General features: G+C 45.3%; 1 protein-coding gene across 1 annotated transcript in view; it reads right to left on the bottom strand.

Annotated features, from left to right (window-relative positions):
* LOC139390942 (cysteine-rich and transmembrane domain-containing protein 1-like) overlaps nucleotides 1-22285 on the bottom strand; it is a 29265-nt gene that overhangs the window by 1914 nt on the left and 5066 nt on the right. Inside the window, exon 2 of the mRNA XM_071138371.1 lies at nucleotides 3498-3827. Coding sequence (XP_070994472.1) covers nucleotides 3498-3807 — 310 coding nt within the window. The 5' untranslated portion in view covers nucleotides 3808-3827. The remainder of the gene's footprint in view (nucleotides 1-3497; nucleotides 3828-22285) is intronic.

Below are 22285 nucleotides of genomic sequence, written 5' to 3'. Positions count from 1 at the left end.
TATGGCTTAGGCAAATTGTTGGCCATTAGCCAATCAGTGTTTCTCAAGTTCAAAGCACATAAATGCATCCAACTAATATTTACGACTTCACAACTAGTAAATTTCCACCTCCCACTTGGTTATGAATGCAGCATTAACCTCCCATTGCCTGGTTTCTTAAAGGGGCAGTCCACTATTCACCGCTGAGAGGGTCTTATACAGATAAACAAACAAAGGGCAGTCTGGAAAGTTCACTTCCTGCTTTAACTCCTTTAAAACAATGCCCCTTTAATCATGGTATGACCAGGACAAAATAGTTGATTCAAGCAGAAACTGATCTGGCTATCATGTGATTAGCTTCAACATAAAAACCTTCCACTTTAAGAACACACACCAGGATACTGATATAAAAAGGACAATATAAAACAGCCTCGTTAATCTTTTACTTTGGCCGCTGATAGTGTTCTATCAAAAGAAATTACTTTGATGTAGGGAAATTGACCTTTGAATAGCCTAATACTTGCCAATCCTAATACTTGCCAATCCTAATACTTGCCAATCCTAATAGCAGAGGTAATGGAAACTTACTGAATGAAATACGATTGTGTTAGAATTAGGGTTGCAAAGGGAGGGTGTATTACTGGAAACATTCAGATTTTACCAGCAAACTACCAGAATTTTGGTATCTTTCAAAGATGTTATGTAATCACAAGACATCTATCTAGTGACCCTTTTGGGTACTTATTTGTAATTATCTCTGGCCCTCTGTAAAATATATGAAATCATTAAATACGAGGATTTTAAAATAAATTGAATGACAAAAGCTGTAAAACGTTACCCTACATTTAACCAACGTGGTTCAATTCGGGCTTATTTAGCAACATTTGAAATTGTGTTTTTCCACATCAAATAAATAGCTAGAAAATTGTATATCATACACTACAGTTGAGGAACATTTGGAAAGTGCTTTGAAAGTTGATAAACTTGTAGCCTCACTTTTGAGAAAATGGACCTTGAATGTTTTGGTACTACTACTGGAGAGCTCTTTGTCTACACCCCATTCAGCATCGTTCACACCCTCTTAAGCTTTATCCCCACCCAGCTCATTAAGGATTCACATGTGAGGCCATGTACTAAACAACCAAAGATTTCAAGACTAAAGGCTGGTTTATACTAGGGGTGTGTTCGTAAATTCAATCTGGAGCGCCAACGTTTGCTCAGAGTGCGCTCCAGGCGTTCGTAACTCAGAGCGTTTTGCTCTCGGAGCATTCAGAATGCACACTGGACGCGCTGGCCAAGGAGTAGGGTTGATCCGAGCGTTCTAACCTAACAACAACAGTCAAGCACCCACGCTAACGTTGGCTAGCTACTTCCAGACACAAATGAAAGAACAGCTCACTCTGCCCATTTTACTCGCCTTAGCAGAGCTGATTAGGCTGTTTTTATGTTATCCAGAGCATTGGTGACTGCAACTGTGCTGCTGGCAACAATTTAATCATACTTTTTTACTGACACCAGCCATATTCAGCGGGTGTTAAGCGTTTGTAAATTCGTCAGTTATTCTGCGCTCTGGAATCGGAGTACATAGCCAGAGCGAATTTACCAGCTACGTCTATCGACAGTTGTCGCAACGACATCGTTAACATTCTATTGAAATTGGTACTTGCATAGTGGAGTCTTGTTTATACATGTAGCTAGCTATGAACCATAATCCCATCTCATAACATTACTACCCTGCATGAATCTGCAGGTAGCTAACTAACCAGGTTCAATGTTAGCCAGCTAGCTATAACTAGCAATGCAAATGGCTCTGAGACACAAATAATATTACTAGCTAGCGAGCCAGCCAGGTAACTTTAGCTAAATATCTAGCAGTACGCTTTAACTGAAATGAAAACGACTTTGACAAAATTAGAAACATGTAATATCTGAAAATGTAGCTAGCTAGACTATCTTACCCGTATACATGGTTGGACGCTTCTCCCTCTCTGTCACGGTTGCCTTAGTTTGAAGATGTAATCAGGAGACAGGTGGTTTACACAACAGACTTCTGTGCGTTCTCTTTTCGACTCCGTCTGCATATTTGCAATCAAAAGCCTGAATTTTCTCCTTAGCTATCATTATCTAATTCCACCCGGGCATTCAACTGATTTCAAAACCCAGTCCTCCAGAAAGTGGAGACCAACATGTTTGCAGTTCTACTACATGATATCTTTAAAAAAATATGCGTTAGAAAGGATTACCTACACATATTGACCAACTCATGTTATAGACAGAAGCGTGCTACATGGCAGACCAATCCAAACTCATATCTTGGAATGTCCAGCCCAACCATTATCTCAGCCAATCATGGCTAGCTGGAAGGTCTTTTGCAGTGGCTAAACCAACTAGGCTTGTAATTTAACAATTGTATTCGTATATACAGATGACATAACAAGTTTGTTATTAAGGCACATGAAAGTTCACATGTTCCAGAAGTCATTTCTGCCCAAAATAAAAATTTAGATTTTAAAAAAGAGTTTATATTTAAACGCCTGGTTTCCTGAAATGAGTCGCAAATATTAACTATCAACTTAGTGAATACCATATGTGTTGAGTATGAGGGTTTCAGCATGAAATATCCTTGCTCTTTTTACACACCTATTGATTTGACTAAGTCAGTATGTCCTTGTCATCAATGCTTTGGCGTCAAACTGGTGTATAAAAATGTATAAAAACCTGTTTTTGCTTATTCATTATGTGGTATTGTGTGTAGATTGAGGGGGAAAAAATGTAAATCATTTTTAGAATAAGGCTGTAAAGTAACAAAATGTGGAACAAGTCAAGGGGTCTGAATACTTTCCGAAGGCACTATATGAATACATTTTTTAAAACGTATTCAAGTATAAATTACCAAATCGATGATAGATTTCCATAGATGTTCTGTTAATTACCTAAATTACTGAAGATTCTGGTAAATTACTGGTAGCTTTGCAGCCCTAGTCAGAACTGTCTGAACCACTGGTTCCCAGTGAATGTACTGGATTCACCAAGTCAAGGGCCTGACAAGGGCCTGAAGTAGCTCATCTGATTCACCAAGTCAAGGGCCTGAAGTACCTCATCTGATTCACAAAATCAAGGGCCTGAAGTAATCTCAACTGATTCACCTAGTCAAGGGCCTGAAGTATGTCATCTGATTCACCAAGTCAAGGGCCTGAAGTAGCTCATCTGATTCACCTAGTCAATGGCTTGATGATTAGTTGAATCAGGTGTGCTAGCTATAGAAAATATCAAATACCTGGAACGCCTTGGGGTCCCCAAGGAGAGGTTTGAGAACCACTGGTATAAACAACATTGTTCCCAAAGCACATCCAGTCTCTTTGCATACCAAGTAGTCAAGGCAAACAATATCCTATCCTACCCTCTCCACCCCTCCCTTTCATCTTCCTCCCATCACCTTCTCGTGCTTATCTTCCTCCCCTCCCTTCCTCACTCCTCCCCTCTCTTCACTTCCTCCCCTCCTTCCCCCTCTTTCTCACCTGTGTTTTTGGGTGCCTCTCCATACATGGGTCCTGGGGGTGGTCCTCCCTGCCATCCAAACTGAGGCTGTCCTGGGTACGCCCCCTGGTAGGGGCCTGCTTGTCCCTGGCCAGGGTAGGGTCCAGGAGGGCCCCCAGGGCCACCAGGGTAGTTGGGGTAGGCCGGGTTTTGAGGAGGGAATCCACCAGGCTGCTCCATGTTGACGGGGTAGCCCTGGGGAGGGTATCCCTGCTGAGGATAGCCCTGCGCAGGGTAACTGGGGGCCGTGGGGCCTGGGCCCTGGTACGGAGGAGGCTGCTCAAAATTCATCTGCTAGACAACAGAGACACCTGGAGAAAGAGAGGGGAAAGGAGGAGAGGGAGAGCTAATTTGAATGTAACTGAACTGAGAGAGAATGAGGAAGGACCATTTATGAAAGTAAATGGAAAAAAAAAGAGAGATTGGAGGAGGAGAGGGACAAACAAAAGTATTGTTGCAGTTTCACAGCCCTGCAAAGTCAACACAGGACGGAGATAAGAGTCCCAGTAGTCAGTGGTTGTCATGGCCAGGAGTCCCTAGAAGTCCCATTAGCCAGTGGTTGTCATGGCACGGAGGCCTTAGGAGTCCCATTAGCCAGCGGTTGGCCAGGAGTCCATAGTTAAAGACATTCTGAAAAGAGGCCCTTGGTGATTTAACTGTTGCCACGACAACACACGTTTCTAGAACATAAAAGGTTCCCCCCACAGAGAGCTATGAACTAGGTCAGGGGTGGTCAACCCTACTCCTGAACAGCTACAGGCAGTGCAGGCTTTTGTGCCAGAAGGTCTGGAGCAAAGCTCTCCAGTAGTAGAGGTTTAGTCCATGTCCAGGTTAATAACCTTAGTATCACTGGTGTATCACCGGTTTCCCTGTGTAAGTCATCCGCATGGCCAGGGGCCATTGTCCCTCCATGTTGTATTATTGGAATGTGACAAGGCAACGGTGGGCTTTAGGAACATACAAAGCCTGAGTGCATCGTGACTCACACCCCTGACCCTGAAATGGAGTGGCCTAGCCTCTCTGCTCTCTACCCAGCTAACAACACACACACACACACACACACACACGCACACACACGAGAGTAAGGAGACACTAAAATACAGTAAACAGAGTAAATAATACACACTGTAAAACAATGAAGTAGCTACTGGCTGTGACTACTAGCTGTGTGTGAGCGAGCGGACTCAAGAAATAAAAAGTCTATGTAACAAGGTAGACGTACATGTAAAACATTCTGCTGGTTTAGATTGTTGGCCTAGAAGACCATAAAGCCCTACGCTGGGTCTGTTTAGTAGTGAAACACTGCCTCTCCCCCATCAGCTGGGAATGCCACAGCACAACAAACTGCAGGACAGAAAGGAAGTGGGCCAGTGCTGTCCCTCCATCCCTCGCTGGGCTATTTTCACACACACAGTGTTTGCTGTAAATACCTAAAGCCGAGCGTCAGTCAGTCCCTCCCTTCCTCCCTCCCACTCACAACCTGGAGAACATCACCTGACCAGATCATCTCTGGGTCATTTCCAGGTTTTCCTGTTTATCTGAGTTATTGGCATTCAAGCAGGTAGAAATCCGTCCGGTATGACGTAGCACCGTGATACAGTCTCTCTCACTACACTGGAAGTCAATAGGAATATGACTTTCAGATGTAAAAAGTCTATCATACATGTCAGATTTCAATACTGGCTGGTTGTCTTCTCGAGAATGAGCCATTGATCATATTTTTTTTAACGATATTCCTATCTCAAGAAAGTTTTCATTTAACAGAGGGTCTAACATTTCTCCTGTCCGTCTGCCTCTTCAGTCCAGGGTGCATTGCATGGTGCAGTTGCCAAGGTCAAACTCCACTCTGTGAGGCACATCAATCTGCAGGTTGAACATGGTGAGATTGTAGACTCAAATGTTTTACAGCTGACTAGCTTCTTTACATGCTGACAGTCTTCGGTATTATTGTGTGTAGTTACTACCTAACTAGCTAGTGCCAGAGGACGCATAGACCTCCTATTAGAGACAGGCCTTTTGTTAAGTAAAGGTGATAAATGAGGTTCTAGGGAGGCTGGAGTGGGTCTTTAAATAGAGGTTAACATCCAGGCATGTCAGATGATTATCCAAAACACAGGGCCCTAGCGGTCTAATTAGAACATGATAGAAAACCACAAGTTCCAAATTGAGACCGGTCAGATCAAGAGGAATATTTTCTTTACATTTTTAACCTGGCATAACTTGACTTCCTCTAATCTGTATGTTGTGAGTAGTCCTACTATTCCTCTAATCTGTATGTTATGAGTAGTCCTACTATTCCTGTAATCTGTGTGTTGTGAGTAGTCCTACTATTCCTCTAATCTGTGTGTTGTGAGTAGTCCTACTATTCCTCTTATCTGTATGTTGTGAGTAGTCCTACTATTCCTCTAATCTGTATGTTGTGAGTAGTCCTACTATTCCTCTAATCTGTATGTTGTGAGTAGTCCTACTATTCCTGTAATCTGTATGTTGTGAGTAGTCCTACTATTCCTGTAATCTGTGTGTTGTGAGTGGTCCTACTATTCCTCTAATCTGTATGTTGTGAGTAGTCCTACTATTCCTCTTATCTGTATGTTGTGAGTAGTCCTACTATTCCTATAATCTGTATGTTGTGAGTAGTCCTACTATTCCTTTTATCTGTATGTTGTGAGTAGTCCTACTATTCCTCTTATCTGTATGTTGTGAGTAGTCCTACTATTCCTCTAATCTGTGTGTTGTGAGTAGTCCTACTATTCCTGTAATCTGTGTGTTGTGAGTAGTCCTACTATTCCTCTTATCTGTATGTTGTGAGTAGTCCTACTATTCCTCCAATCTGTATGTTGTGAGTAGTCCTACTATTCCTCTAATCTGTGTGTTGTGAGTAGTCCTACTATTCCTCTAATCTGTATGTTGTGAGTAGTCCTACTATTCCTGTAATCTGTGTGTTGTGAGTTGTCCTACTATTCCTCTAATCTGTGTGTTGTGAGTAGTCCTACTATTCCTCTTATCTGTATGTTGTGAGTAGTCCTACTATTCCTGTAATCTGTGTGTTGTGAGTAGTCCTACTATTCCTGTAATCTGTATGTTGTGAGTAGTCCTACTATTCCTCTTATCTGTATGTTGTGAGTAGTCCTACTATTCCTCTAATCTGTATGTTGTGAGTAGTCCTACTATTCCTGTAATCTGTGTGTTGTGAGTGGTCCTACTATTCCTCTAATCTGTATGTTGTGAGTAGTCCTACTATTCCTCTAATCTGTGTGTTGTGAGTAGTCCTACTATTCCTGTAATCTGTGTGTTGTGAGTAGTCCTACTATTCCTGTAATCTGTGTGTTGTAAGTAGTCCTACTATTCCTCTTATCTGTATGTTGTGAGTAGTCCTACTATTCCTCTAATCTGTATGTTGTGAGTAGTCCTACTATTCCTCTAATCTGTATGTTGTGAGTAGTCCTACTATTCCTCTAATCTGTATGTTGTGAGTAGTCCTACTATTCCTCTAATCTGTATGTTGTGAGTAGTCCTACTATTCCTCTAATCTGTATGTTGTGAGTAGTCCTACTATTCCTCTAATCTGTATGTTGTGAGTAGTCCTACTATTCCTCTAATCTGTATGTTGTGAGTAGTCCTACTATTCCTCTAATCTGTGTGTTGTGAGTAGTCCTACTATTCCTCTTATCTGTATGTTGTGAGTAGTCCTACTATTCCTCTTATCTGTATGTTGTGAGTAGTCCTACTATTCCTGTAATCTGTATGTTGTGAGTAGTCCTACTATTCCTGTAATCTGTATGTTGTGAGTAGTCCTACTATTCCTCGTATCTGTATGTTGTGAGTAGTCCTACTATTCCTCTAATCTGTATGTTGTGAGTAGTCCTACTATTCCTCTTATCTGTATGTTGTGAGTAGTCCTACTATTCCTCTAATCTGTATGTTGTGAGTAGTCCTACTATTCCTCTAATCTGTGTGTTGTGAGTAGTCCTACTATTCCTGTAATCTGTGTGTTGTGAGTAGTCCTACTATTCCTCTTATCTGTATGTTGTGAGTAGTCCTACTATTCCTCTAATCTGTATGTTGTGAGTAGTCCTACTATTCCTCTAATCTGTGTGTTGTGAGTAGTCCTACTATTCCTCTAATCTGTATGTTGTGAGTAGTCCTACTATTCCTCTAATCTGTATGTTGTGAGTAGTCCTACTATTCCTGTAATCTGTGTGTTGTGAGTGGTCCTACTATTCCTGTAATCTGTATGTTGTGAGTAGTCCTACTATTCCTCTAATCTGTATGTTGTGAGTAGTCCTACTATTCCTCTAATCTGTATGTTGTGAGTAGTCCTACTATTCCTGTAATCTGTATGTTGTGAGTAGTCCTACTATTCCTCTAATCTGTATGTTGTGAGTAGTCCTACTATTCCTCTAATCTGTATGTTGTGAGTAGTCCTACTATTCCTCTAATCTGTATGTTGTGAGTAGTCCTACTATTCCTCTAATCTGTATGTTGTGAGTGGTCCTACTATTCCTGTAATCTGTATGTTGTGAGTAGTCCTACTATTCCTCTAATCTGTGTGTTGTGAGTAGTCCTAATCTTCCTGTAATCTGTGTGTTGTGAGTAGTCCTAATCTTCCTGTAATCTGTGTGTTGTGAGTAGTCCTAATCTTCCTGTAATCTGTGTATTGTGAGTAGTCCTAATCTTCCTGTAATCTGTGTGTTGTGAGTAGTCCTAATCTTCGCCTGTTGAAAATATGAATAATCACCACACCTTCTGTGTGTGTGCCTTGATGTGACCTGAAGGGTTATTAAACCCGGCAGGTAGCCTAGTGGTTAGAGCGTAGAGGTGGCAGGGTAGCCTAGTGGTTAGAGTGTAGAGGTGGCAGGGTAGCCTAGTGGTTAGAGCGTTGGGCCAGTAACCGAAAGGTTGCTAGATCTAAATCTGTCATTCTGCCCCTGAACAAGGCAGTTAACCCACTGTTGCTAGGCTGTCATTAACTGACTTAAATAAAGTTAAATAAAAACATCACCTGTACACACTGTTAACAGATGGTAGGTAGTCGAGTTGTGTGTGTAATAGAGGTTGACCACACACACACACACACACACACACACACACACACACACACACACACACACACACACACACACACACACACACACACACACACACACACACACACACACACACACACACACACACACACACACACACACACACACACACACACACAGTAGGATTGTCAGACAAAGGTATTCTACTGAATTCAAAAATCACTAAAACTACAGCTGAACTTGAAGCCTAGCTAACTCAGGAGACAGGTAACATCACTAAAACTACAGCTGAACTGGAAGCCTAGCTAACTCAGGAGACAGGTAACATCACTAAAACTACAGCTGAACTTGAAGCCTAGCTAACTCAGGAGACAGGTAACATCACTAAAACTACAGCTGAACTGGAAGCCTAGCTAACTCAGGAGACAGGTAACATCACTAAACTACAGCTGAACTGGAAGCTTAGCTAACTCAGGAGACAGGTAACATCACTAAAACTACAGCTGAACAGGAAGCCTAGCTAACTCAGGAGACAGGTAACATCATTAAAACTACAGCTGAACTGGAAGCCTAGCTAACTCAGGAGACAGGTAACATCACTAAAACTACAGCTGAACTGGAAGCCTAGCTAACTCAGGAGACAGGTAACATCATTAAAACTACAGCTGAACTGGAAGCCTAGCTAACTCAGGAGACAGGTAACATCACTAAAACTACAGCTGAACTGGAAGCCTAGCTAACTCAGGAGACAGGTAACATCACTAAAACTACAGCTGAACTGGAAGCCTAGCTAACTCAGGAGACAGGTAACATCACTAAAACTACAGCTGAACTGGAAGCCTAGCTAACTCAGGAGACAGGTAACATCACTAAACTACAGCTGAACTGGAAGACTAGCTAACTCAGGAGACAGGTAACATCACTAAAACTACAGCTGAACTGGAAGCCTAGCTAACTCAGGAGACAGGTAACATCACTAAAACTACAGCTGAACTGGAAGCCTAGCTAACTCAGGAGACAGGTAACATCACTAAAACTACAGCTGAACTGGAAGCCTAGCTAACTCAGGAGACAGGTAACATCACTAAAACTACAGCTGAACTGGAAGCCTAGCTAACTCAGGAGACAGGTAACATCACTAAAACTACAGCTGAACTGGAAGCCTAGCTAACTCAGGAGACAGGTAACATCACTAAAACTACAGCTGAACTGGAAGCCTAGCTAACTCAGGAGACAGGCAACATCACTAAAACTACAGCTGAACTGGAAGCCTAGCTAACTCAGGAGACAGGTAACATCACTAAAACTACAGCTGAACTGGAAGCCTAGCTAACTCAGGAGACAGGTAACATCACTAAAACTACAGCTGAACTGGAAGCCTAGCTAACTCAGGAGACAGGTAACATCACTAAAACTACAGCTGAACTGGAAGCCTAGCTAACTCAGGAGACAGGTAACATCACTAAAACTACAGCTGAACTGGAAGCCTAGCTAACTCAGGAGACAGGTAACATCACTAAAACTACAGCTGAACTGGAAGCCTAGCTAACTCAGGAGACAGGTAACATCACTAAAACTACAGCTGAACTGGAAGCCTAGCTAACTCAGGAGACAGGTAACATCACTAAAACTACAGCTGAACTGGAAGCCTAGCTAACTCAGGAGACAGGCAGCATCACTAAAACTACAGCTGAACTGGAAGCCTAGCTAACTCAGGAGACAGGCAACATCACTAAAACTACAGCTGAACTGGAAGCCTAGCTAACTTAGGAGACAGGTAACATCACTAAAACTACAGCTGATCTGGGAGCCTAGCTAACTCAGGAGACAGGTAACATCACTAAAAATACAGCTGAACTGGAAGCCTAGCTAACTCAGGAGACAGGTAACATCACTAAAAATACAGCTGAACTGTAGGTAGATGTATTGTATTATCTACCTGACTATTCCCCATGTGAGCTCATTAGCTAACACAACACACTCACATATACATTACCGTTCAAAAGTTTGGGGTCACTTAGAAATGTCAACAGTGAAGAGGCAACTCCGGGATGCTGGCCTTCTAGGCAAAATCCCTCTATCCAGTGTGTGTTCTTAAGCCAATCTGTTCTTTTCATTGGCCAGTCTGAGATATGGCTTTTTCTTTGCAACTCTGCCTAGAAGGCAGAGACTGGTGTTTTGCGGGTACTATTTAATGAAGCTGCCAGTTGAGGACTTGTGAGGCGTCTGTTTCTCAAACTAGACACACTAATGTACTTGTCCTCTTGCTCAGTTGTACACCGGTGTACGAGATCTTCAGTTTCTTGGCAATTTCTCGCATGGAATAACCTTCATTTCTCAAAACAAAAATAGACTGACGGGTTTCAGAAGAAAGGTCTTTGGCCATTTTGAGCCTGTAATCGAACCCACAGATGCTGATGCTCCAGATACTCAACTAGTCTAAAGAAGGCCAGTTTTATTGCTTCTTTAATCAGGACAACAGTTTTCAGCTGTGCTAACATAATTGCAAAATGGTTCTCTAATGATCAATTAGCCTTTTAAAATGATAAACTTGGATTAGCTAACACAACGTACCTCTGTACGCCTATGTAAATATTCCAATAAAAATCAGCCGTTTCCAGCTACAATAGTCATTTACAACATTAACAATGTCTACACTGTATTTCTGATCAATTTGATGTCATTTTAATGGACAAGGACATTTCTAAGTGACCCCAAACTTTTGAACGGTAGTGTATACTCACAGAAACTCACATCTAAAACAACACCACATGACCCCTCTAACCTCCTTCTCCCTGATCCATATTATAGTCATCAGGCAAAACGGACCTCACCTGTTCCTGGCTCACCGGTCACCTGCCAAACCCTGCACCACATTGACTCATTTTCCCCAGTGAAAAGCTAGAGTTTGCCTCTCTTATCTCTCCATTTAACCCACCCTTTACATAAATATAATTGAATGACTTGGTAGTGGTACAAACAGCTAGGTCTTCAGTTGCACAGTTTTAGGTTGAACCAAGTGAAAGTCACGGACGATTAGTAAAACTCAAACCAAGTTTATTCACCCAAAGGATCGAACAGCTGAACAGATCAAAAAATAGTTTCAACGGTATTGAAAGCATTTCCAAATATCCCAAATACAGAATACCATACAGTTTTATAACGAGTGATCTCAGTATAAAACTGAAATCTGAAAAACAAAGACCCAACTGTGGGAGAGAGACTCCTGACTGTACAACTGAAGACCCTTTTTCGTTGAATCTATTTCTTGGAAGTTTTTCAACACATTTGAATATTCGTAGCTACTTAAGTAAATACCTGCAGTCAACTTGTACAATACGTTAGGCCGATGACATTATGAAGATTACCCAGAACAGTTGAGCCAGTCATGTGTTTGTTTGTAAATAGCCCAACAGGATTAAGTGGGAGCAGGTGTGTCCAGCTGTGTGTTGACAGAAGTCACGTTTGTGTGTTGACAGAAGTCAGCAGGGTTTTTTTGCTTCAATATTTCGAGAATAAACTTAAAATGTCATTTCGAAAATAAAGTAAAAATTTGTAGAATAAAGTCAACATTTTTAAATGAAGTCACAGGTATATTTGCAGATTAAAGTATGCGATAACTGCATGTCTCCATGTCCCTTTCTGTGTGCTCGCCACCGATGAAATGCCTCAGTTAGAAGACTGGTGAAACTATACTTTAGAATTGGCTTCAGTAAGAAGGAACTCCTTGCTGTTTTAGCACATAACAACCATATTATTATAATCATTAGGACCTGGAAGAGGTTGTGCCACAGATTATTTTCAGAAGGAGAAACCATGGTTACATATGTAGGTCTGCGTATGCAGGTGTGTGTATGTATTCAGGTTGTGCGTATGCAGGTGTGTGTGTGTGTATTCAGGTTGTGTGTGTGGGTGGTTAAAAGTAGGGGCAAAACCAGCAAATGGCCATTAATCTAATACACTTGTTCAAACAGGCGTCACTGTGCACTAATGCTTATCAATCTAATAATCTACTAACTCATTCCAACAGGCGTCACTGCTCACTCACGTTTATCAATCTAATAATCTACTAACTCATTCCAACAGGCGTCACTGCTCACTCACGTTTATCAATCTAATAATCTACTAACTCATTCCAACAGGCGTCACTGCTCACTCACGCTTATCAATCTAATAATCTAATAACTCATTCCAACAGGCGTCACTGCTCACTCACGCTTATCAATCTAATAATCTACTAACTCATTCCAACAGGCGTCACTGCTCACTCACGCTTATCAATCTAATAATCTACTAACTCATTCCAACAGGCGTCACTGCTCACTCACGCTTATCAATCTAATAATCTACTAACTCATTCCAACAGGCGTCACTGCTCACTCACGCTTATCAATCTAATAATCTAATAACTCATTCCAACAGGCGTCACTGCTCACTCACGCTTATCAATCTAATAATCTACTAACTCATTCCAACAGGCGTCACTGCTCACTCACGCTTATCAATCTAATAATCTACTAACTCATTCCAACAGGCGTCACTGCTCACTCACGCTTATCAATCTAATAATCTACTAACTCATTCCAACAGGCGTCACTGCTCACTCACGCTTATCAATCTAATAACTCATTCCAACAGGCGTCACTGCTCACTCACGCTTATCAATCTAATAATCTACTAACTCATTCCAACAGGCGTCACTGCTCACTCACGCTTATCAATCTAATAATCTACTAACTCATTCCAACAGGCGTCACTGCTCACTCACGCTTATCAATCTAATAATCTACTAACTCATTCCAACAGGCGTCACTGCTCACTCACGTTTATCAATCTAATAATCTACTAACTCGCACACACAAGTTTCCCCCTGTCAATTTCAGACTATAGGCAAACACTCTAAAGAGTGTGTTTTATGAGCACAAACAAACAATGTTCTTGTCACTGAAAAACCTGTGTTTCAGACATAAGGAAGTGGATGGCGGTAAATGTTCTACTTTTAAACTCGGACAAAACAGAGATGCTTGTTCTAGGTCCCAAGAAACAAAGAGATCTTCTGTTGAATCTGACAATTAATCCTAATGGTTGTACAGTCGTCTCAAATTTAACTGTGAAGGACCTCGGCGTTACTCTGGACCCTGATCTCTCTTTTGACGAACATATCAAGACTGTTTCAAGGATAGCTTTTTTCCATCTACATAACATTGCAAAAATCAGAAACTTTGTGTCCAAAAATGATGCAGAAAAATGTATCCATGCTTTTGTCACTTCTAGGTTAGACTACTGCAATGCTCTACTCTCCGGCTACCTGGATAAAGTACTAAATAAACTTCAGTTAGTGCTAAACATGGCTGATAGAATCCTGACTAGAACCAAACAATTTAATCATATTAATCCAGTGCTAGCCTCTCTACACTGGCTTCCTGTTAAGACTAGGGCTGATTTCAAGGTTTTACTGCTAACCAACAAAGCATTACATGGGCTATGTTTCCGATATTGTTCGTAGAATTTCTAAGCAAACAGCTGGAGGCAGGGCTTTCTCCTATAGAGCTCCATTTTTATGGAGTGGTCTGCCTATTCATGTGAGAGACGCAGACTCGGTCTCAACCTTTCATCTCTTCAGTAGGTCCTATGATTGAGTGTAGTCTGGCCCAAACCCTATTACAGGGGCACTGGCTTACTGGTGCTCTTCCATGCCGTCCCTAGGAGGGGTGCGCCACTTGAGTGGGTTGAGTCACTGACCTGATCTTCCTGTCCGGGTTGGCGCCCCCCCTTGGGTTGTGCCGTGGGAGAGATCTTTGTGGGCTATACTCGGTCTCAGGATAGTAAGTTGGTGATTGAAGATATCCCTCTAGTGGTGTGGGGGCTGTGCTTTGGCAAAGTGGGTGGGGTTATATCCTGCCTGTTTGGCCCTGTCCGGGGGTATCATCGGACGGGGCCACAGTGTCTCTTGACCCCTCCTGTCTCAGCCTCCAGTATTTATGCTGCAATAGTTTATGTGTTGGGGGGCTAGGGTCAGTCTGTTATATCTGGAGTATTTCTCCTGTCTTATCCGGTGTCCTGTGTGAATTTAAGTATGTACACTCTCTCGCTCACTCCCCCTCTCCCTCGATGACTCCTTGTTGTCCCCAGTCCACCTGGTCGTGCTGCTGCTCCAGTTTCAACTGTTCTGCTTGCGCCTATGGAACCCTGACCTGTTCACCGGACGTGCTACCTGTCCCAGACCTGCTGTTTTTAACACTCTAGAGACAGCAGGAGCGGTAGAGATACTCTCAATGATTGTCTATGAAAAGTCAACTGACATTTACTCCTGAGGTGCTGACCTGTTGCACCCTCGACAACCACTGTGATTATTATTATTTGACTGCTGGTCATCTATGAACATTTGAACATCTTGGCCATGTTCTGTTATAATCTCCACCCGGCACAGCCAGAAGAGGACTGGCCACCCCTCATAGCCTGGCTCCTCTCTAGGTTGGGGCGGCAGGGTAGCCTAGTGGTTAGAGCGTTTAGCTAGTAACCGAAAGGTTGCAAGTTCAAATCCCCGAGCTGACATTCTGTCATTCTGTCCCTGAACAAGGCAGTTAACCCACTGTTCCTAGGCCGTCATTGAAAATAAGAATTTGTTCTTAACTGACTTGCCTAGTTAAATAAAGGTAATAAAAAGGTTTCTTCCTAGGTTCTGGCCTTTCTAGGGAGTTTTTCCTAGCCACCGTGCTTCTACGCCTGCATTGTTTGGGGTTTTAGGCTGGGTTTCTGTGACATCAGCTGATGTAAGAAATACATTTGATTGATTGACTGAAAGAATGAGATGAGACCTGGGGTTGAGTCTGTCACTGAATGAGAAAATACCTGGGGTTGAGTCTGTCACTGAATGAGAAAAGACCTGGGGTTGAGTACCTGTCAGTCACTGAATGAGAAAAGACCTGGGGTTGAGTCCCTGTCTGTCACTGAATGAGAAAAGACCTGGGGTTGAGTCCCTGTCAGCCACTGAATGAGAAGAGACCTGGGGTTGAGTCAGTCACTGAATGAGAAGAGACCTGGGATTGTGTCAGCCACTGAATGAGAAAAGACCTGGGGTTGAGTCTCTGTCAGTCACTGAATGAGAAAAGACCTGGGGTTGAGTCCCTGTCAGTCACTGAATGAGAAGAGACCTGAGGTTGAGTCCCTGTCAGTCACTGAATGAGAAGAGACCTGGGGTTGAGTCCCTGTCAGTCACTGAATGAGAAGAGACCTGGGGTTGAGTCTCTGTCAGTCACTGAATGAGAAGAGACCTGGGGTTGAGTCTGTCAGTCACTGAATGAGAAGAGACCTGGGGTTGAGTCCCTGTCAGTCACTGAATGAGAAGAGACCTGGGGTTGAGTCAGTCACTGAATGAGAAGAGACCTGGGGTTGAGACTCTGTCAGTCACTGAATGAGAAGAGACCTGGGGTTGAGTCTGTCACTGAATGAGAAGAGACCTGGGGTTGAGTCTCTGTCAGTCACTGAATGAGAAGAGACCTGGGGTTGAGTCTCTGTCAGTCACTGAATGAGAAGAGACCTGGGGTTGAGTCTGTCACTGAATGAGAAGAGACCTGGGGTTGAGTCCCTGTCAGTCACTGAATGAGAAGAGACCTGGGGTTGAGTCCCTGTCAGTCACTGAATGAGAAGAGACCTGGGGTTGAGTCTGTCACTGAATGAGAAGAGACCTGGGGTTGAGTCTGTCACTGAATGAGAAGAGACCTGGGGTTGAGTCTGTCACTGAATGAGAAGAGACCTGGGGTTGAGTCTGTCACTGAATGAGAAGAGACCTGGGGTTGAGTCTCTGTCAGTCTGCCCTGTGAATTTGCTACAACATTCTGCTGAGTAGCCTAGGCGAAATCGGTGCATAATGGCAACTATTAATGACTTTACCCATGGTGCTTTACTAGGGGTAGGATTTCCCCCTCATGGCCTCCTAACGACTACAGGCTATGTGAGCACACTAAATAAAACAAATCAATGTGGGATCCTGGGGACCGGGGGCTGTGTGTGTATGTCCTATGTCAAGCTGATGTCCCATGTCACTGATCTGGGTTGAATCTGGTTGTCACGGGTCTCAGGTATGTGTAATTTTAACTGACTTGTCCGGAATGGCCCGTGCATTTCCGAACGTCACTGCTGCAGTAGAGAGAGAGAGAGAGATCATTTATAGTGCTGCTGCTGCTCTTGCTTTGGAGAGGAGCGTAGGACGTGTAGCTTGCTGCTGGCCAATCACAAGTCATCAAGGCGGCAATAGGCTACAGACATAGAGCCTTGCTCCTTGTGTGGCAAGAGTTAGGAGATATCTAATCAATGGAAGAAGGGTTTAAAATGATGGAATTAAAAGTTAAAGGAGAAGGATAGTCTACAATGCACAGGAGCCAACAGGGAGGCTGCTACTTAATATTCTGAATGGAGTTGTTGTTATTTGTAACTGTAGGATGCGAAAGCACATGCATTTCAGCCTCAATTAGCCTAGCTAGCTAACGTTAGCTGGCTTAACTAGCTTCTCGTTCCAGTTTCATGCAGTCAAGACAGGTACTACATAATCATATTTGATGATAAATAACTTAGCTATGGAAGTTATTAGTCTACTATAGCGTGAGTCGGCTTGGTGCCTCTCTCTCCCTCCTCCCTCCTCCCCATGTCACTCGCTCAGAGTACGATCCCTCCCCCGCCTGCTAGAGTGGCACCTCTCTCCCTCCTCCTCCCTCCTCCCCATGTCACTCGCTCAGAGTACGATCCCTCCCCCACCTGCTAGAGTGGCACCTCTCTCCCTCCTCCCCATGTCACTCGCTCAGAGTACGATCCCTCCCCCACCTGCTAGAGTGGCACCTCTCTCCCTCCCTCCTCCCTGCTCCCTTTCCCCCACCTGCTAGAGTGGCACCTCTCTCCCTCCCTCCTCCCTGCTCTATTTCCCCCACCTGCTAGAGTGGCACCTCTCTCCCTCCCTCCTCCCTGCTCCCTTTCCCCCACCTGCTAGAGTGGCACCTCTCTCCCTCCCTCCTCCCTGCTCCCTTTCCCCCACCTGCTAGAGTGGCACCTCTCTCCCTCCCTCCTCCCTGCTCCCTTTCCCCCACCTGCTAGAGTGGCACCTCTCTCCCTCCCTCCTCCCTGCTCCCTTTCCCCCACCTGCTAGAGTGGCACCTCTCTCCCTCCCTCCTCCCTGCTCCCTTTCCCCCACCTGCTAGAGTGGCACCTCTCTCCCTCCCTCCTCCCTGCTCCCCCTCCCCCACCTGCTAGAGTGGCACCTCTCTCCCTCCCTACTCCCTGCTCCCTTTCCCCCACCTGCTAGAGTGGCACCTCTCTCCCTCCCTCCTCCCTGCTCCCTTTCCCCCACCTGCTAGAGTGGCACCTCTCTCCCTCCCTCCTCCCTGCTCCCCCTCCCCCACCTGCTAGAGTGGCACCTCTCTCCCTCCCTCCTCCCTGCTCCCTTTCCCCCACCTGCTAGTGGCACCTCTCTCCCTCCCTCCTCCCTGCTCCCCCTCCCCCACCTGCTAGAGTGGCACCTCTCTCCCTCCCTCCTCCCTGCTCCCCCTCCCCCACCTGCTAGAGTGGCACCTCTCTCCCTCCCTCCTCCCTGCTCCCCCTCCCCCACCTGCTAGAGTGGCACCTCTCTCCCTCCCTCCTCCCTGCTCCCCCTCCCCCACATGCTAGAGTGGCACCTCTCTCCCTCCCTCCTCCCTGCTCCCCCTCCCCCACCTGCTAGTGGCACCTCTCTCCCTCCCTCCTCCCTGCTCCCCCTCCCCCACCTGCTAGAGTGGCACCTCTCTCCCTCCCTCCTCCCTGCTCCCCATGTCACTCGCTCAGAGTACGTTCCCTCCCCCACCTGCTAGAGTGGCACCTCTCTCCCTCCTCCCCATGTCACTCGGTCAGAGTACGTTCCCTCCCCCACCTGCTAGAGTGGCACCTCTCTCCCTCCTCCCCATGTCACTCGGTCAGAGTAGGATCCCTCCCCCACCTGCTAGAGTGGCACCTCTCTCCCTCCTCCCCATGTCACTCGGTCAGAGTACGATCCCTCCCCCACCTGCTAGAGTGACACCTCTCTCCCTCCTCCCCATGTCACTCGGTCAGAGTACGATCCCTCCCCCACCTGCTAGAGTGGCACCTCTCTCCCTCCCTCCTCCCTGCTCCCCCTCCCCCACCTGCTAGAGTGGCACCTCTCTCCTTCCCTCCTCCCTCCTCCCCATGTCACTCGGTCAGAGTACGATCCCTCCCCCACCTGCTAGAGTGACACCTCTCTCCCTCCTCCCCATGTCACTCGGTCAGAGTACGATCCCTCCCCCACCTGCTAGAGTGGCACCTCTCTCCCTCCTCCCCATGTCACTCGGTCAGAGTAGGATCCCTCCCCCCTCCCTGCTCCCCCTCCCCCACCTGCTAGAGTGGCACCTCTCTCCCTCCCTCCTCCCTGCTCCCCCTCCCCCACCTGCTAGAGTGACACCTCTCTCCCTCCTCCCCATGTCACTCGGTCAGAGTACGATCCCTCCCCCACCTGCTAGAGTGGCACCTCTCTCCCTCCTCCCCATGTCACTCGGTCAGAGTACGATCCCTCCCCCACCTGCTAGAGTGGCACCTCTCTCCCTCCTCCCCATGTCACTCGGTCAGAGTACGATCCCTCCCCCACCTGCTAGAGTGGCACCTCTCTCCCTCCTCCCCATGTCACTCGGTCAGAGTAGAGTGGCACCTCTCTCCCTCCCTCCTCCCTGATCCCTCCCCCACCTGCTAGAGTGGCACCTCTCTCCCTCCCTCCTCCCTGCTCCCCCTCCCCCACCTGCTAGAGTGGCACCTCTCTCCCTCCCTCCTCCCGGCTCCCCCTCCCCCACCTGCTAGAGTGGCACCTCTCGATCCCTCCCCCACCTGCCACCTCCCTGCTCCCCCTCCCCCACCTGCTAGAGTGGCACCTCTCTCCCTCCTCTCACGCTTTATCAGCTCCGGTTAATAAAGTAGTTTCAAAAAAATAATTTTCTGCTGCTTCCCTCACTGGGATGGGATGGGTTCTGGATCCGACCAGGTTTATTCACAACGTGTCTGGTGGTCCTCGTGTCCGTTCGGAACGGGTCTCTATAAAACATGTTTTATGCATATCGAGTCCAGGTGGGAAAGCCCCAGGTCCATTTCAGATCGTGTCCAACTTTTTGGACCCATGAAGACCTCTATTACATAGGCTATACATAAATAATCACTGATCTGACATGACTTGGTTGGTAGCCTAGCATAATATCTCCTTTCTATCGCCTATGTGTTCAAGGATGGGAGGAATGAAGAATACATAGGTTATCCCACAACAGGGCATCATCTCAGTTATGGTGCTAATTTAGGCAGCCGCTGGTTGACCTTATAGAGGCTAGTGGCTAGACCTGTTAGGTTAGAATAATGGACCGTATTATTGCGGTTTCAGACGGGGCTTTAGCCAAACCCCTGTCCCCCTGCCCCATGGCTATGCAAAGTACATGACAGGGGTTTGGAAGCAGCCCATGAACCTGACAGGGAAGCGATATTCTTCTCCACGCAATCCATAGCTTACATTCACAAGATAATACACACAGGCCTATGAGGTTACTGCACTGGAATGGTACATAAAACACCATACCATCACACACAGGGTTAACCTATCATTCTGACATGTAGGCTGCTGGCCTCGCTGTTCTCTCTAAAATACTATACAAGGTGTTGGCATACGCAGGGGATTGAGGACATGTAGGCTGCTGGCCTCGCTGTTCTCTCTAAAATACTATACAAGGTGTTGGCATACGCAGGGGATTGAGGACAACATTTTAGCGTGATGACAGGGACTGATGACAGGGACTGATGACAGGGACTCTCTTCACATTCTGACAATGCACCATGGCCAATAAAACGGTATTGCTTTGGGGATACCGTGTGTGTGCGCGCAGTGCAGTGACCCATGTGTGAACGAGTGCGATAGAGACACCCCCCCTCTACCACACACACACACACACACACACACACACACACCTCTCTACCTATGTATGTAGCCACACTTACTTGGATGAAATACCTCATCCAGTCTGTGTGATTCCTCCTGAAAAGACCCGATCTGTGGCACAACCTCTTCCAGGTCCTCCTAATGATTATAATAATATGGTTATTATGTGCTAAAACAGCAAGGAGTTCCTTCTTACTGAAGCCAATTCTAAAGTATAGTTTCACCAGTCTTCTAACTGAGGCATTTCAATGGTGGCGAGCACACAGAAAGGGACATGGAGACATGCAGTTATCCCATACTTTAATCTTCAAATATACCTGTGACTTCATTTTAAAATGTTGACTTTATTCTACAAATTTTTCCTACAGAAGAATGATTTTTGTTCAAAATGTGTGGTTAAGAACCAAAACACAATTACATTATATATGCAGTGCTGTTCTTTGTTTCTATTCAATAAATTAGGCCGACACACAGGGGCGTCATGCACTCCAAAAATCTGAGGGGGCACAAAGTACATGAGGATGGCTGGTAGGTGGTCCAGAGGGGGTTATGCCCAGTCTGTAAATTGGAGAATTTAGAATTTTTCACACACTTGAAACAGCCTTATCCTGTAATCTAGAGCCATAGTCATTATACTTAGTTCTATGTAAAAATAAAAAAATATATATGTTTATTTTTCTGAATATCTAAACATACCTCTTGAGCTCTCAGTAATAATACTCTTCTGTAGGAACATCTAGTTTTCCTTCACAGGAAATAATGCAACACATTCAGCAGAAAATAGCTTTGTTTTCATCAGATGACAACAGAAGTGCAACTCTATTTGGCTGGCAGACACACAAGTAAATGAGCTTACAATGAAAAAAGCCATGTCTTTTCTGCAAAAACGATGCATGGCCATCATATTTATGTTTATCACAGAAAGAATGTAGCTAGCTATGTTTTGTTTAAAGTTAATCTTACATTATACTAGAGAAAAGGAGGCTGGTTACGCAGAGAAAAAGAGGCTGGTTAAGCAGAGAAAAGTACCGGAGAAAATAATCTACACATCAGTCTGTCAGCTGACAGAATGCCAGTTCCTGAATCCGAGTGGAGAAGTGTAACTGAAGCACAACATTAGTGTAACGGCTGTCGGTGGAAGAAGGTGAGGACCAATGCACAGCGTGGTACGTGTTCATCTTTTTAATAAAGTAAACTGAACACTGAATAACAAAACAACAACAGGAACAGTTATGTCTGGTGTAGACACACAAAGACTGAAAACAACCACCCACAAAACACAATCGAAAACAGGCTACCTAAATATGGTTCTCAATCAGGGAAAACGATTAACAGCTGCCTCTGATTGAGAACCATACCAGGCCAAACACAGAAATAGAAAATCATAGAAAAACTAACAGACAACCCACCCAACTCACGCCCTGACCATACTAAAACAAAAGACAAAACAAAGGAACTAAGGTCAGAACGTGACAGTACCCCCCCAAAGGTGCGGACTCCAGCCGCAAAACCTAAACCTATAGGGGAGGGTCTGGGTGGGTGTCTGTCCGCGGTGGCGGCTCTGGCAGCTCCTGGCTGACTGACGGCTCTGGCAGCTCAGGACAGACGGGCGGCTCTGGCAGCTCAGGACAGACGGGCGGCTCTGGCAGCTCAGGACAGACGGGCGGCTCTGGCAGCTCAGGACAGACGGGCGGCTCTGGCAGCTCAGGACAGACGGGCGGCTCTGGCAGATCAGGACAGACGGGCGGCTCTGGCAGATCAGGACACACGGGCGGCTCTGGCAGATCAGGACACA

The sequence above is a fragment of the Oncorhynchus clarkii genome, chromosome 31 (genome assembly GCF_045791955.1).
Source record: "Oncorhynchus clarkii lewisi isolate Uvic-CL-2024 chromosome 31, UVic_Ocla_1.0, whole genome shotgun sequence".
Classification (NCBI taxonomy): Eukaryota; Metazoa; Chordata; class Actinopteri; order Salmoniformes; family Salmonidae; genus Oncorhynchus; species Oncorhynchus clarkii.
This window is presented reverse-complemented; position numbering and strand designations above follow the sequence as displayed.